This window comes from Palaemon carinicauda, chromosome 5, assembly GCF_036898095.1.
Source record: "Palaemon carinicauda isolate YSFRI2023 chromosome 5, ASM3689809v2, whole genome shotgun sequence".
Lineage (NCBI taxonomy): Eukaryota > Metazoa > Arthropoda > Malacostraca > Decapoda > Palaemonidae > Palaemon > Palaemon carinicauda.
This window is the reverse complement of record NC_090729.1, coordinates 95,363,496-95,380,308: the sequence shown is the minus strand read 5'-3', so window position 1 is coordinate 95,380,308 and position 16,813 is coordinate 95,363,496. Positions and strand designations below refer to the sequence as shown.

The 16,813-nt window shown below is 45.6% G+C and overlaps 1 protein-coding gene across 8 annotated transcripts in view; it reads right to left on the bottom strand.

Moving 5' to 3' along the window:
* Window positions 1-16,813, bottom strand: part of LOC137641374 (sesquipedalian-1-like) — an 893,367-nt gene that overhangs the window by 430,883 nt on the left and 445,671 nt on the right. For 7 of the 8 annotated variants that reach the window (XM_068373872.1, XM_068373871.1, XM_068373873.1 and 4 more), the window contains one exon: window positions 11,556-11,642. The exons of the other annotated variant lie outside the window; for it this stretch is intronic. In XM_068373872.1, coding sequence (XP_068229973.1) covers window positions 11,556-11,642 — 87 coding nt within the window. The remainder of the gene's footprint in view (window positions 1-11,555; window positions 11,643-16,813) is intronic. 8 annotated transcript variants of the gene reach the window in all.

The window sequence follows — 16,813 nt, the reverse complement described above, 5'->3', positions numbered from 1 at the left end:
AGGAAGTTCAAGTTTCTCATTACTCTGCTTGCTGTCAAACACATCTGCCAAAAGGGTTGCCTTTTCCTTTGGACTGTGAGTGACAGAGCCATATGGTTTAAGTAAAGGAGGAACTGTTGCATCTATACCAAAGAGTGCAGATTTAAGGGTAGTCCACCACTTATGCTCCTGGGTTGTACCAGAAAGGGTTTCTTTTATGGTTAAATTTTATTATTTTCAGTTGAAGCATAAACTCTCTGAGCAAAAAGCTCTAAGCTGAATATAGTTATTCCAGGTCAAATCTGATCTGTTATCTAAATAAGATTCACTTTTTGTTCATGAAATGTTTATTATCACTTGGAAGGCATCACATGACAATGATAATATCTGCAATGAAAGATAGCACGATGAGAAATAAAATGGCATTTGCATCGGCAGTCAAAATAAATTCAATATGAAATTACACTGACACCTAATAGCATATATGAGTCAGTTAATAAATTCACAATATACACAGCTAGCTAATGAACCATTTGCTGCTAGCATATAATAGATAATAAAGTTTAGCTAAAGTCTATAGACAATAATACTGTACCATATACGCAGCGAGTAAATGAGCTGCCAAACTGAAACACCATTTGCTTACATTCTCACAAATGAGTGCCAATGTATAGACGACGCAATACACATAAATGAAATAGGATCCTATAATGCACATAATGTATAGACGACACAATACACGTAAATGAAATAGGATCCTATAATGCACATAAATGAAATAGGATCATATAATAATTATAACAAGTACAACAGATATGAATAGACAATCCTCTACCTCCAACCAAGTTTTTTTTTTGGGTACTAATAAGAAAACTCAAAAACAAAACTGAACATGTTAGAGCAATATATGAAAACTACTTTATAAAAGCATATTAGCTATGTGGCTATGGAGTATAGCTGAATGAAAAATATAATATCATCAAGATAAATAAGGGGTAGAAAAGTATTGGTCTGCAAAAACGAATCAATACGTATTACAATCATAGTCAGTCAAGTAGGCAGGCTTCTTGCGCAGCCTCTGAGGACGATCCGGAAGGGCACTTGGGGGAGCTTGAAAGAAATTATCAGGAGAGGCATCAGGGTGTGCATCATGTAGTGCTGCGTCAGGTGCCTGTGGGTGGTGAACAGGTGTTATGGGAGTTTGAGGACGTGGTGATGGGGGTGGTGTGGCATCTGTGGGAGATGTAGGCGCAGGGTATGGCACTTCCAGTCGATCAGTAGAGTGCGGTTCTGTATCAAGTTCTGGTGGCGGTGATGGGCGTTGAAGTGATTTCTCGTGCTGGGGAATTGGGTATCCAATGGTTAATCGTGGTCGTCTTGGAATAGCAGGAATGTATTTCCTCAGAAATTGTCTGTTGCGAAGAGTAGCCCTTCCAGAGCCATCGACCCTGACAATGTACTGATCGAATTGACACACTTCGGACACAACGCCTGTTTTATCCCATTTTAATGGGTTCGGGCCCATCTGGTTTTGGATGCGGACGTTGTCGCCAACTCTCAATGGCGGGGGCCGCTTTGTGTGCTCGGTCCAGTACTCGGCCATTCTCATATGGCGATTCCGTAGTGCTTCCTCGCGTTGTGCGAGGGTGCTTCTCCAAGTGGGATGGGGGTTGTATTTTCCTGGCAAGATGGGGATGAAATCCTTAATGGGCCTTCCGAAGATACACATAGCTGGAGAAACTTTGGTTTCTTTGTCAGGGGTATTCCGGTATTGAAGGACGGCGCGCTGAAAGGCGTCGATGTTCAGGTTTCCTATGGGCCCAGTGTTGTCGGTGAGGAGTCTTTTCGCTATTTTAACGCCGACCTCTGCCCTACAATTGGAATGGGGAAAATAGGTTGAGGAAAGACGATGGTCGACCCCCCAAGCCTGAAGGAAATCTTGAGTGATTTTTGCAGAGAACTCTGGGCCACCATCAGAAGAAAGCTCATCAGCGATTCCATATGTTGCGAATATCCTCCGTAGACTGTTGATAAGCCCAGTGGCACCATCTGCTGCGTGTTCGATGACAGGCCAATTTGAATACCTGTCCACTACAACGAGGTACTGTTGTCCTTTGTAGTGGAAAAAATCGGCACAAATATGCTGAAATGGATATGCAGGAGGGTTTTGTGGATGTGGGGGAAGGGCGGGTTTGGAAGGTGCAATGCGGTTACAGTGATAACAGTTCATACGTGTGTCTTGGAGATCTTTAGAGATGCCGGGCCAAAATACAGACGAATCTGCTCGTGCTGTCATCGAGGTGATTCCCTGGTGAGCCGCATGAAGGGCTTGGAGTACTTGTTTACGAAGGGTGGGGGGGATCACAATTCTGTCTTTGTAGATGACTACACCGTCTACAGTATACAATTCGTGGCGGAACTTATGGTATTCGTGGAGATGCGGTGGTACGTCATTCTTAGCCTCGGGGATACCATTTTCAATCAGTGAGATCAGATATTGAAAGTCCGGGCAGCTGTTAGTTGCAGTTTGAACTTTGTCCCACGTCACTGAGCCAAGGGTTTGCAGGGATGTAACATGTGCACACTGCAGGGCAGAGTCGATATCATACTTTATCTCATCACTGCAGGAGTGCATGGATGCGATGTCATCCTGCAAACGTAGTTTCATTGGAGGACCATTGCCTGTGGGATGTCGTGAGAGCGTGTCGGCAGCTTTGTGTTTTGTGCCAGGAACATGGACCATTTTGAAGCGGTATCGTAGTGTCTTTTCTTTTAAGTTTCGAAGGCGAGCATTGGAGATGTCTTCAAAAGATCAATCACCAAAGATTTTAAGTAGGGGCTTGTGGTCCACTGCGATGAACAAGCTAGGGCATCCAAGGACGAAGAATCTGGTTTTGTTAAGGGCTTCCACTACAGCCAAGGCCTCTCCTTCAATGGGTGCATAGCGAGACTCTGCTGGGTGTGTGAATCTACTCCCAATTAAGGTGGTTTTCCAGCCCGATTTGCAGCAAAATGGCCGGGTTGGTGTGCACAGGCAGTGTTTTTGGGTGACCCAGAACCCAATGCCTGATTTGGACCAGTCGGTAGCAAGGCATGTTGGTTTTTCTTTATCGTAGATCTGGACGCCCCTCTTGATTTCGTCGATTATGTGATCTTTAGATTCCTCAAAAAGGGTGTCCATGTGTCTGTCCCAGCAGAAAGGGTTGCCAGGGCGCAAAAAGTTACGAAACGAAGTCATGCGTTTGGTCATAGAGAAGGCATAAGAGACTTGATTGATGAGGCCAAACCAGGAGCGCACGTCGGTTATGTTTTTTGGTGTGGGGAAATCGCGTATTGCAGACAAATATTTCTCACATGGCCGGACGCAATCTGGTGTGATTTCAAACCCCGCAAACTGGACAGTGTTAGCTGAAAAAACAAACTTGTCAGGATTTAAAATGATGCCATTATGACCACAAATATCTAACCATTGTACTGACTGGAAGAAACTCTCCTCTATGTTGTCTGCCCAGAGCAACGTGTCATCGATGCACTTGGTTTTGTTCGGGATATGACCGACCAGTTCGTCGTATCGTCTGGAATAGCCGTCACCAGAAGCTATGTATCCTTGTGGGGCCGTGCAATACCTGTAGCGGCCCCATGGTGTGATGAATGTTGTTAGGTGACGGTCTTCGGGCCGTAGCGGTACGCTGTGGTATCCATTCCAGGCATCTAAGACGGTTTTACTTTACCTGCTGGCACTGCACGAGCTTGATGGAAAGGGGATGGTGTGTGGTGTGTTTCGCGAGTGGCATGGAGGTTGAGGGCTTGCAGATCTACTGTGCGACGTGGTTTACCATTCTTCTTGGCGCAAACTACCATACGGCTCATCCATGTGACAGGGTCGCCTATGGGCACCTGTTCGAGGACTCCTAGGTTCACATCCTGGTCCAGTCCTTGTTTTACCTCATCCTGCCAGTGAAGGGGAACGGGTATAGGGGTATGTACTGCTACTGGTTCAGCATGTGGATCAATCATTAATTTTAACGGGGGTCCTGACATCATGGGTAGCTTTTGGTGTTCACATGTATTAAAAGTGCTGGATGCGTAGTGGTCTAGGAAGAACTTCTGCAAATTCTCTCTATTAGCCTCTGTTGCAGCGAATGGTAACTTTTGGGGTGGTGGTGGGGGGAGTTGTCTCTGGGGGCACGAGCATTCCTCTGTCTAAATATTAGTCGATGATGTTTCCTGTGTCGCTTCGCCAATGCAGGGGAAGGTGGAAGAGATTATACCTAAGGTGATGCAGCCCTCTTTGCTCAAGTAAATCTTGTCAGAGTTGTCGGTTACATAAGTGATTTGTCTGGTTTCAACCAATTTACCCCTGTTGTTGGTACCTGTAAAGTGAAAAATAACGGCTCCTAGAATATTTATGCCTTTACTGTTGGCAGCTTTCATGGAGATATTAACTGGAATCAGATCAGAATGCTTGATGTGAAGTTTATTCAGAGCATGGATACCTGCCAGACAACTCTGACAGCCTGTGTCCGCCATTACTCGAGCCTCTGCTGCTTTCGGTGGGGTGTGAAGTTTGAAGCCGAAGTGGGAATAGTCTTCTGTGGAAGTGGATATTTTGAGGTTAATGAATGGTTGGGGCCCAGAGGGCCTTTTAATCCATGATTTTGACATAGCGTCATACTGATGGTGATCAAGTGTAATGGATGAGTTGTTATGATATGTGGTGACAGAACAAAGTTCATTAAACACAGCATTATCTTTAGGTTGGATTGCAGCATGTGATTGTATTCCACTTGCTTGAGGTGATTTCTTCCTGCAAACTGAAGCAAAATGGTGTAACTTATTGCAAGAAAGGCATGTTTTATCAAATGCAGGGCATTCTGATTTTCTGAAACTTACAGGGGCCTTTTTGCCATGCCCTGTTTTACCACAATAAGAGCAACTCACATCAGAAGCAGGTTTATTTAAGTCATGCTTCACAATCCTGGTTCGGTTAAATTTTTTGTACGAACTTGAGGCATCGGTGCTTGGGGATTCCGTGAATAAAGACGCTGAGCGTTTACCGGCTTCTTTTCTTTCTACAAATCTAAAAACTTCTTCTAGTGTCATGTTTTGATTTGTGTTACCCAACAGGTCGAGTTGTATCTCCTGGTCTTCAATGCCTCTGATAAGGATATCCTGAATAATTGGCTCTGTATAATTCACTTCACTATCGCAGGAAGGGCAATCTAGGAGGAATTTACATATACCAGCTTGCCCCCTTAATCTGGCTCCAAATGCTTGGATGGGTTCGTCTCTGTCTTGCCTCATATTATGGAGTGTGACCCGTGCCACCATTACATTTTCTTCACGTATGGCTAGGGCTCGAATGGCAGCAATGACTTCGGCAATAGGTTTTGCGAGGAGGCTGCCTCCAGCAGCTCTAGTCACATCTTTACGCAATTGATCTTCACAACACTCTAGCAGCTGAACAACTGCTTCTTGCCCGTTAATGGCTGTGGCATTTACATATTCATCCCACCTTATTAAAAAATATGACCATTCCTCAGTGGTTCCTGCGGCAGTGATGGTAGGCCTTTTAACCTTTTCCACTTGTGCATGTTGCGCTGCAGCACCTGGTCGAGCAGCAGCTGTGTGGTTTATGCAATGGGCGGTCAGTAGGGCAGCAACAATGGCGTCAGACAGGTCGGGGGTCACATAATTGCAATTGTCGATGGGGCATTGTAATGTAGCAAGATCACTGATATTACCATAAATAAGATTCACTTTTTGTTCATGAAATGTTTATTATCACTTGGAAGGCATCACATGACAATGATAATATCTGCAGTGAAAGATAGCACGATGAGAAATAAAATGGCATTTGCATCGGCAGTCAAAATAAATTCAATATGAAATTACACAGACACCTAATAGCATATATGAGTCAGTTAATAAATTTACAATATACACAGCTAGCTAATGAACCATTTGCTGCTAGCATATAATAGATAATAAAGTTTAGCTAAAGTCTATAGACAATAATACTGTACCATATACGCAGCGAGTAAATGAGCTGCCAAACTGAAACACCATTTGCTTACATTCTCACAAATGAGCGCCAATGTATAGACGACGCAATACACATAAATGAAATAGGATCATATAAGGGATTTTGACGTAGGAAAAATCTATTTCTGGGCGAGAGACCCGTGCCGCCCAGTGAAATGCTCCTTTTACATCATTTCTAAGGTAAAAACTGCTATGAATTTACCAGAGAAAAATTTGTATAGGAATGCTAGGTTGAACCCAGCTCTCTCACCTTAATAAGGTGTCTGTATAATACTGGGGCGCGTGAATAAATCACAACCAGAGGCCTCGCACCATTTAGATATCTCCTGTCAATATCCCCGAACAGCGAGGTGCCGTTCAACATCCTACTACTACTAGCTATCCCACGCCATGTGACGTCAATCCTTATAGCACCCAAGATTGGGGCCCAATTAGGGAGGGACGGGTGGGTTCACTGGGCGGCACGGGTCTCTCGCCCAGAAATAGATTTTTCCTACGTCAAAATCCCTTTTCTGGGCTCCGACCCGTGCCGCCTAGTGAAATCGTACCAGAGAATGGGGACCCAATATGGCTAACTACCTGAGGAGGGAATACTGTAACACAAAAATAACATAGCTGATGGGTTTTAATATAAATAAAGAGGGATGTGGAAACCCGCAAAAATATATCAACATGTATAAGACAGTGATAAATAAACATGGTAAACAATCAATAATGAAACTCATAGGTAAAATTCAACAGATATGAATAGTGGTAATCAAGCTTGGTAATCAAAAATGCAAAGGTAAAAATTCAATCATAGATATGAATATGAGCATGGTACAAAATCCCATCAGGGGATGATAGAGAGAACCAAGCAAAAGTAAATCCATAACAAAGATTTAACATAAAATAAAATCAGCTCAGGGATTTCAAGAACAAGTGAAATCAAAAAAATTCGTGAAATTGATCAATTGAATAATAAAATAATACACCATAAGGGTGTATGGTAAACAAAACAGGTAGGAACAACAGGTAAGCCAGGCAGGAGGGAAAGAGGACAGAGCAAGACGTTGTAATTAGGACTCAGTACCTTCAGGAGGAACTATATTCCCTGCAGCTACTGTGGCAAACCTAAGAGCTTCTAAAGGTTTTAGGTAGTGGCGCTTGAAAACTTTAGGGGACTTCCAACCCGTATATTTTGAGAGCTCATCAAATTTCATATGATGGAAAAAATTAATTGAGGTAGCCAAAGCTCGAATATCATGGACATGTGGGAATGATTCAGGATTAGCTTGTTTAATAAAATAAAGAATTTGTTGTCTGATTCCCTTAAGGGTAATAGTTCCTCCATGGTTGTGGTGGAAGTTCTACTTAAGTAGGATTTCAGGGTGGTAACTGGACACAGGGATGGATCCCGAGGAAGTGGAACAATCTTCCAGGGAGACCACCTGTTTTGGGGGTACTCATTTTTAGCTAGGAAAACTTTGTTAGGGGAGAGAAGGACCTCACCCGAAGAGAGAAACTCTATATGACCTGGGTCTCTAGATAAGGCTGACAATTCTGAGATTCTGGAGCCAGAGGCGAGGCTCAAAAGAAAAAGTGACTTTCTTAATAATGCCATATAGTTACAGGATTCATTTGGAGTGTCAGAGGCCAGCTTAAGAACATCGTTTAGAAACCAGGAAACTGCGCTAGGCCGGGTGGAAGGTTTTAGCCTGGCACAAGCTTTCGGAATGGATGAGAAATCTGAATCCGTTAAATTAATGCCAAAACCAATATGGAAGATCTTTTTCAAGGCTGACTTAATTGTAGTAATGGTACTGGCCGCCAGGCCTGATTCGAAGAGAGTCCGGAAGAATGTCACAGTTACGTTCATTGTCATTTTATCAACCTGGTAATCTTTCAAGAACTTAGCTAATTTCTTGACAACTGAGTCATATTGTTGGAGAGTAGATTCCCTTTTGTCGGATTCCAGGAAAATAGTATTCGAAGGATCGATGCTCGCACCTCGTTGGGCTGCGAACTTCATAAAGTCCATAAAGTTAGGGCATTCAGAGTCCTTGAGGAAGCGAACACATTGCGAGTTTGTACTGTCTGTGTGAGCACCGGATTGGGAATCCGCCGGGGGCTGAGACCTAGCTCTAGCAACAAGGGGAACCAATTGCTCTTGGGGCAGTTGGGGCTACGAGAGCCACTCGACCTTTGAAGGATCTGAGTTTGTGCAGAACTTTCGGCAGGAGATTCACCGGAGGAAACAGATAAATCGTCTTCCAGGTATTCCAATCTAGAATCATAGAGTCCATGGCATAATCCTGAGGGTCCAGGTTGGGGGCTACGTAACAGTCTAGTTTGCGATTGAATTCCGTCGCAAACAGATCCACCTGGAGACCCGGGACTTGAGATAGTATCCACTGGAAAGATCGATGGTCTAGTGACCATTCCGACTCTAGCGGAGTCGTTCGGGAAAGGGAGTCCGCTACCACATTCCGGACTCCTGCTAGATGGACTGCAGACAGGTGCCACTTGTGCATTGCCGCCATGGGAAAAAACTTCAACATGATGTGGTTTATCTGGGCTGATCAGGAGCCCTCTCTGTTGAGGCAGTGTACTATGCCTGCACTGTCGAGAACCAGTCTGATATGGAGATTCCTGGCTGGGTTGAGACGTTTTAAAGTGAGGAAGACTGCCATGATTTCTAGGACGTTGACGTGTATTTGTTGAAAGACCGGTGACCATAATCCTTGGACTTTCTTGTGTTGTAAAGGAACCGACTTGGAAAAATTCTTGATCTTTCCAAGCCTGCAGACTTTTTCTCAGGGTTGGGGAAATGCGAGCATGTCCGTCTCGACGTATTGCGGTTGCTCTGGAGCGCCCCACCCTGTTTATGTCCCTGAGTTTGGACCTCAGGATGATGTCTGTCATGGAGGCGAAGTGTAAAGATCCTAGGATCTACTCTCGGCTTCCTCGGAAGGCCAACTTTCCCCTGAGAAATTTGTTTGTATTCCTCCCTATCACCTTCCTGTTGGCCTTGGGGAGGCACAGCGTATGGGAGCACAGGTCCTCTGTAGTCCCAGCCATTGAAACTTGGTCTCCGGGACCAGGCGTGATTTCCCGAGGTTGACTTGGGATCCCAGTTGCCGAAGGAAGGTGAGGACTTTGTCGTTGCTACGCGGGAAATCTGGGCATTGTCTGACCAGATTAGCCAATCGTCTAGATAGGCCACTACCTGTACCCCTGAGTCCGGAGCTCTTGAATTACTGCCTCTGCTAATTTGGTGAAGATTCTGCGTGGTATGTTGAGCCCAATAGCATCAGTTTGAATGCATGGGCTTGTTTGCCCAGCTTGAAGCCCAGAAAGGACGAAAATGCCTTGCTATTGGAACGTGATAGTAGGCATCTGTAAGATCGATGGAGGTGGTGACGGCCCCATGGGGAAGTAAGGTCCACACCTGCGAGACGGTAAGCATATGGAATTTGTCGCAACGAATGAAGGAATTTAAACGAGACAGATCCCGGATTACTCTCCGTTTGTCTGAGCCTTTCTTTGGCACGCTGAACAAACGTCCGTGAAATCTTAAGCGACGTATACTTTGGATTGCATTCTTTAGTAGCAGATCTTTTGTGAAGGAACGCAGTTCTTTCGTGAACTGAGACCGGTTGAACCACTTGCAGAGGTTGCCTGAATTGGGAAGATTGGAAGCGTCTCAATCTCTTCCTACCTCGAATTGGGGTACTAGTAGGCTCATATCTCCTCTTTAAAACCAGGCCCCACCTAACCTTGAGGTTTTAGGTGGCTCTAGCTGCCTCGCTAAGGACCGAGTTAACTAAGTCCCCTGGTTGAAAAGATCCGGACCCCGACTGGAGCTTTGATGAGCCTATTAGGTTCATCCCTAATCGTGGCTTCTGATAGAACGTGTCGTCGACGATGGGTCCTGGCATTTGCAAAATCATAGGCGTCAGCCATAAAGTTTTGCAAAAGTGACTTAGTGAGGACCTTAAGGAGGTCCTCCTCGTTGTAAGTGGCAACAGTGATTCCGAAATGGCAACTGAATTAAGGGATCTGCTGAATCAGCACCTCGATTCATATTCCAATTTAATGAGAGACTCCGGGAAGTTGGGAAGCCGTTCGCTGAACTGCGTCGAGGCACAGTCCGGGCTCAACCTACCTATCGAGAAGGTAGCTGGGACGTTCCGCCAACATTCACCGTCTCCCGGAAAGAGGAGGGAGGGTAAGTCGGTCTCCCTGAGGTGAGGTAAAGGCTTCTCTTCCTTGATAGGCTGAAAGACCGTCTCTATGATCTTGGTCGCATATGGGGTAGGGGTCTGGTCGTCGGCCACAAACATAGGATATGAACGTTTGTAGGCCGTAATCATAGTGTTCAAGCAATCCCACTCATTGAACACGCCGACCAAGACAGACTGTGCCTGTTCATTAGGAAATTTAACAGTTTCCTTATGGCCCTTAACCAATCGAATCAGAGCCTCTTCCTTGAGGCGAGCGTAGCCGGGGAAGGGGAATTCAAGACCCGGCGGGTAGAATTCATAATCCGCAAGAAGCCGGGTACCGAAATCTCCGATGGACAACATACCCTCCGAGAAGGGGGCATGCACTGCCAACCTTCAAGGGTTATTCTTATTGAAAGGGGGAAGCTTGGAGGCGTCGGGGATGGGGTATTGCTGCTGTGGTGGTGGCAGCCCCGAGCGCATGAGTCCCTTAACTAGGCTCTTCATTGCACTGGGCGACACGGGTCGGAGCCCAGAAATAACATTTACAACAGATATGAATAGACAATCCTCTATTATCCTACCAAAGATGATAGGCCTCCTACTTCTCCAAACAAGCACGTCTACAATCTTCATTGAACCATGGTTTATCCTTCACTCGGTACCTCAGTACACGATAAGGGATATGCCCATCAATTATGCTGACTAGATTCTCATTTAAAGAGATTACAGAATCAACACTACTATACAACTGTGACCAATTTAAGCCCAAAAGATCATGCAAAATCCCATTCCAGTCTGCTTGAGATTTCATATAAATCTTACATGAATAAGATACAAAAGCAGTCGAGACAAAAGTGAAGGCATTCTGGCTGGAAAGAGAGTGCGGGTCCTGCACCCTCATCAGATGGATAACTGCTTTCTATCCATCTTTAAGGACCGATTCAAGATTTCATCTCGAGATGAAACAATCTCCCTAATTAAAGGATGAAGGTTTGTATGCCGCATGGGAACAATTCATAGACTTATACTGTATTTACTGGAATGAAAAATATCATATATGGTTTGATAATTTTGCCTGTAATGGTGTGTACCAATATTCTTGTCAAGATGTGGACCAAAATTCATATGGCCAAAAAATCCAATTGTAAAATTTTGTCTGTAATGCCAACTTTTGAAAGAGCAGGTTGCTGAAAAATATAATTATAAATTTCTTTTAAAATGTTTCAACATGTATAAATATATAATAGAGAACATTATACCTTTGCCATTACGTCTAATTTGCTAACGTTGTGTCATCTCCCCAAAAACAAATACAAGACTGACCTTCCACTTGATAGCAAACCCAAAGGGAGCATCTGCATCCTCTTCTCGTTTAACTTCACAGTTCTCCAAAATGAATACACCGCTTGGCTGTAAATAATGTATACCTGTATCTTTAGTATGCAGTAAAAACTAAGGACAAAATCTGTATATCACTGAATAACAACTGAGTTTCTACAATATACAGCAATCTACAATGATAAATTTTCAATGAATTTTTTTTTATCCTAGTCATGCAAACCTAAACTCTTTTAATCGGGGATATTGTTTAAGCCCGGGCTGAAATCAGTAATTTAAGTTGGATAATGAGCAGCTACCCAATTAGTGAGTGCAGTGTGAGGAACCCCACCTCTTTCCAGTCAGAGAAGACACACTTTTGATCTTTCAGCTTTGAACTTAAAGGGGTGGTTGAGGAGGGAAGTTGGATTAAAGTACTAAGGTTTGTATAGCTAGGAAAAATAGAAATTACTTTGAATATGTGTCATTTGTTCCTATGCAACATAAAAATCCTCATCCTTTAATTAGGGAGACTCACTCCTTGGAGGGTTGGAAGTCCTCTGGAACCAAGATTGGAATGCTATAATTTCTCCCCTTAAAGCCTTCAATCCTTCATCTGTGAAGAAGTGAAGCAAGGACCACTGACATCCCCTATCTGTTTTTCATAAGCATGAAAGACTAATAAGACCTGGTTTGTATATGTGAAAATGTACTTGATAGGCCCAGGGAACCCTTTTGCCCGATGGGGAAGTCAGTTAGAATCAAATATCAAATGACGATTAATAGTTAGTACAGTATATAATTCACCATCCCCTGGCTTGTTGAGAGAGATGGAGGGAGAAGCTTCTTTAAATATAAAGAAAGGTACTTTAAACTTACCAGCATGTAATGTCTTGAACGCTTGTCTCCGAGAGGGGGGAGACAGAAGAATGAAGTGGATGGGCCAGTTATACTGTGCTACCTTTCACTCCAGATTTACATCATGTTACCATAGATGAGATGCAGCCTTGTCCCATGTGCTAACTGGGCTGGTTACAAAACAGCTTGAGCAGCCATCACAGCTTCAGGATCAAATGTGTTAAGGGACCTGTGGGACATGGTGGTGGCCTGCTTTTTCTAGACACCAACCATCAGCACTGGGTCCACTGACAAGTTCCTTCTGAAAGAGCAACTGAGGCCAATACTCCTGACCTCGTGTGCCCTGGTCCTGGCTGGCGCCTAGACTCTCTTGTCAGCCAAGGCTTAAGCTCTATGGATTGTCTCACAAAGCAAGAAAGAGAATGTGTTCTTAGACGTTTCTTTTGGACCTGCTAGTGTTAACCAAATGTCTCTGACACTCGGGCCTGTGCCAGGTCCTTTTCAGGTAGCACTGCAAAGCCCTTAAAACACAAGAGCATCTCTTCTCAATCACCTGCTGACAACTCCTGAAGAAGTGATGGAAAAGGACTCGAACCTGGGGTCATGGGCCACCAGGTTTTCAGTCTTGGCCACAAAGTCCTGCCCAAGACTGAAGGAGACCTCCTTCCACCCCTCAGAGTTGGTAACTATATAAGTGACACCATGAATCACCTAACTCTCTTCGCTCATACTAGAACAAACAGGAAGACAGTGACCAGAGTCAAAACCCTGTCTGCTGACATCTTTAAAAGCTCAAAGTTTTTTTTGGCTCATGATGGAAGGTTCCTTCGGTAGCTTCCTTGGGTATATTTAACTGCAAGGATATTCCCAGAGAATTAAACCACAGGTTATCACAGAATTCTGACTTCTGGTGCGAGTACCTTAAAGGTTTCCCTCTAGGATATCGTATATCAACAGGGGACGTATGTATTAACATGCCACATAGCTATCTGCACCCCGTATAGAGGTGGAGAATAACTGGGGAGCCGTTCCACAGTTACACTCATCCGTGGCTGCTTTTGGTACTCGAAACGTAAACAAACGGGCGCCATTGCTAAATGACGTCACGTCCGTCCTCATCCTTCTGCTTGTAGCGCCTTGCTCTAGACGGATTTCCCCTTGTGCGATTTTCATCGCCGTTATGTCTTTACCGTCAGCCTTGCCTTCTTCTGGAAAGTTGAGTACCAGGTCCCAGTATTGTTTAAATAAGCTCTAGCCGTAAAGTAACTTCTACTTTTCGTAAAATATTGTGTTTTGTGGCAGAGCTGTGCTGCTACCGGACGCGCCATTTTATGGCGTCGCTGTTCTTTTGCATGCCTTATTTAGCTAGCCAGAACAGCTTTATCCGGCCTCTTAACTAATTGATATTGTTAGTTATTTAGTCTTCATAGCTAGGAACTACGTATATCGTGTTTTAACGCTCTACTACTCGGTCGTCGTTCGACCCCATACTAGATCGCTAGCTTAGCCCCTAGGCTAGATAGCCTAGCACTTGTGTTCATGCATGATATATTCCAGTGATCCTAGGTTAAGTTATGAAGATTGTGGCATTATTTATCATACTGTTAACTGTGATGTAAGTGTTTTCGCCTTCAGGGACCATATAGGGGATCGGTTTGATTGCGTTCCTTTCTAACCTAACCTAAATGTAGGAACCCCTATATGCTTCCTCAATCCCCTGCCTGCGGGCATTCCCTCTGTGTGGCCATGCTTCCCCTTCTATATAGGGGAATCTTGTCCACAATCAGAGTATTTATCGCTTCTCTGTCTACCCTAAGGGAACGATCCCCCCTTAGGGTTGCGACCGAGAAAGAGGAACGTCTCTGCCCTTCCACAATTGCATCCGGTTGGGTTACTCATCCCTTCCTGCAACTTGCGATGCGTCTTTCAGCCTACCTAGCCTGGGAATTAACACTCCTTATCTAGGTTAGGCTTTGGGGGGGGCTAGTTCTGTACTTTTATAGTTTGAGATGGTACCCTGGTACCAATCTCATTCTGGTTACCTATCCTAGGCTAGGGAGCGTTCTCCCTATCCTTGGTGGCCGTTCTTGTACAGAGCCTCCTCTATGAAAGACCCCTCTTCTTCTCCCTCCCCACCTATCCCTTTGGTGTAGGCTTGCCTATACACATCTGTCCCTAGTCCTACAACTCCTCCCTTGGGTGGAGTGATAGGGCTATCTTGCTCTCCTGCTGAGCTGGCCGCTCTGGTACACATACCCTTCATAGCGTTCTATGGGGGTAGCCACTGGCAGCGGTTTGTCCAGCAGGGAGTTCCCCTTCTTGAGTGTACTCTAACCCTCCCTTGGGTTACCCCAGGCACCCGGCCGACTGCCGGCCCCCTGCCATTGGATGCTAGGAGTACCTACTCCATTCATGAGTGCATTCTTTCCGGAGGGATGCCGGAGGGGTATGTGGTCTTACCCCTCCAATCCCCCCCTTACCTGTCTCTCCTTCTATCATGGTGCCGGTCCCTTGCCGCCTCTACTGCCGGCGATACTGCCTTACCTCTGGTGACACTCTTTCATAAGATTTCCCCCCCCCTCCTCTAAGTCGTCAGCCTTCCGTGTGCCGGAGACTGCCGCCTACCGCCGGCATACAGCCGATGTCCCACCCCTCCCTTTACCTAGTTTCAGTTGGCCGACCTTCGGGGCCGGCCTCCGGCGTGCCGGCATTGATTGCCGGCGGTCTGGGTATACTGCATATACATAATTATCTTATGAAATGATCCAAGCTCACCAAGCCGTCAGCCTTCGGCTGCCGGGGCAGCCGCCTCCCGCCGGCGGTCGCCAAGATGGTATTATGCTTAGATACTCAATGTGTCTGTCTTGATGCCTTCCACCCTGCTGGATCGGCCTCCGGCGTGCCGTCGGCCTGCCGGCACCCTCCGGAGACACCAAGGGACATGCACCCCTTCTCATACCTGCCGACAACATGCCGACAGTCCTCACACTGCAGCCAGATGGCTTAGCCACTTCTGTATATAGGTATTGTCTTACCATCTAAAATTGTGGCTGTGCTGTCTTCTTGCACATTACAATATTCCAGCATACTCTGTGTGTCTTAGCACGGCTGACTGCCGGAGCCTATATCTAATACGGGGTCTCCTATTACCCTTCTACCCCAGGGAACTGACTGGTCTCAGTCCCTGATACACCTCGCAGGCAATTTCTGTTAGAGGCTTAGCTTCTACCCACCACGGTTTATCCACATGGATTTCCGTTTTGTGTCCTTAGGCCACAAAAGAAATTGCCTAATGATAAGGTTACGGTAACCGACTGGGCGGGATTCACAAGTATGTGTCTATCTACTTTCTTTCCCGCTCTCTACCCTCAAACATTATAATACTTATGAATTATTTAATGTTAAATAAAATTTTGATTACTTAATCTTAATCTTAGAGTAATGTAAGTCATTCTTATGCCTTCCATGTACTCATGATCTCTTTCCTTTACAGGAGGAGTATATGAAGTGCAAAAGCAACTTCTACGGAGTGAAACGCCCGGACTTCTACGGGCACAAGGCGTGTCGGACCCACGCCCCCTGCGCCGCCAAGAAAGGCGACCTGAAATTCTGGGACCCGCAGCACTGTACAGTCTGCAAGAGTCGTCTGGTCGAAGCGTTCGACGATCCTCCTTCAGCGGAGGCAAGGGACAACGCTCGGGAGAAGCTAGGCAAGTGGGTGCGTGGCTTCCAGAAGAACGCCACCGGACCGTATCTCGCCACCGAAGATTTGAGGGCCTTGCTGTTTCCAAAGGCATCAAAAGACTCAGTGGTCCCCAGTGATCAGATTCCCACTGTCCAGATAGTGGTGGAACCTGATATTGTCATGGCCCAGTCCATGCATGAGTGCCGTCTAGATTCTGACAACGCAGAACGTATGTCGGAAGTTTCGGAAGGAACAGAGAGGAACCTCATGGGTGAGGAGCTCGACTATGAGGAAGATCAGGTGGAATACCCTGATTTGGAGCATGAGGTCGCTCCCACTCCTACCCCCGCACCGACTCCTACACCGACCGAGGAATCCGTTCCTTCGACTTCTGCCACCCCGGATCCTCTCCCATCAGGCACTCAGGAGGTCTTCAAGATGCTTGAAGCCCTCATGGATAAAAAACATCGCGAGACCCACGAGCTATTCAGGTCTAATTTAGGAAGTTTTAAACAACCGAAACGGATTTCGGTTAAGGACCTCCCTGCTTGCTCAGATACTAACCCATGAAGGTATGCCGAGCACATGCCGATCACCACTGGCAAGATCTTCATCAGCGAGAAGGTCGGCTCGATCGTGTTGGAAAAGTGGAATTCTTCCCGAATTTCGAGGCTTATCCGGACTGTTACGTCCGGCTCAGGTCCGAACCCGCCTCTAAAGA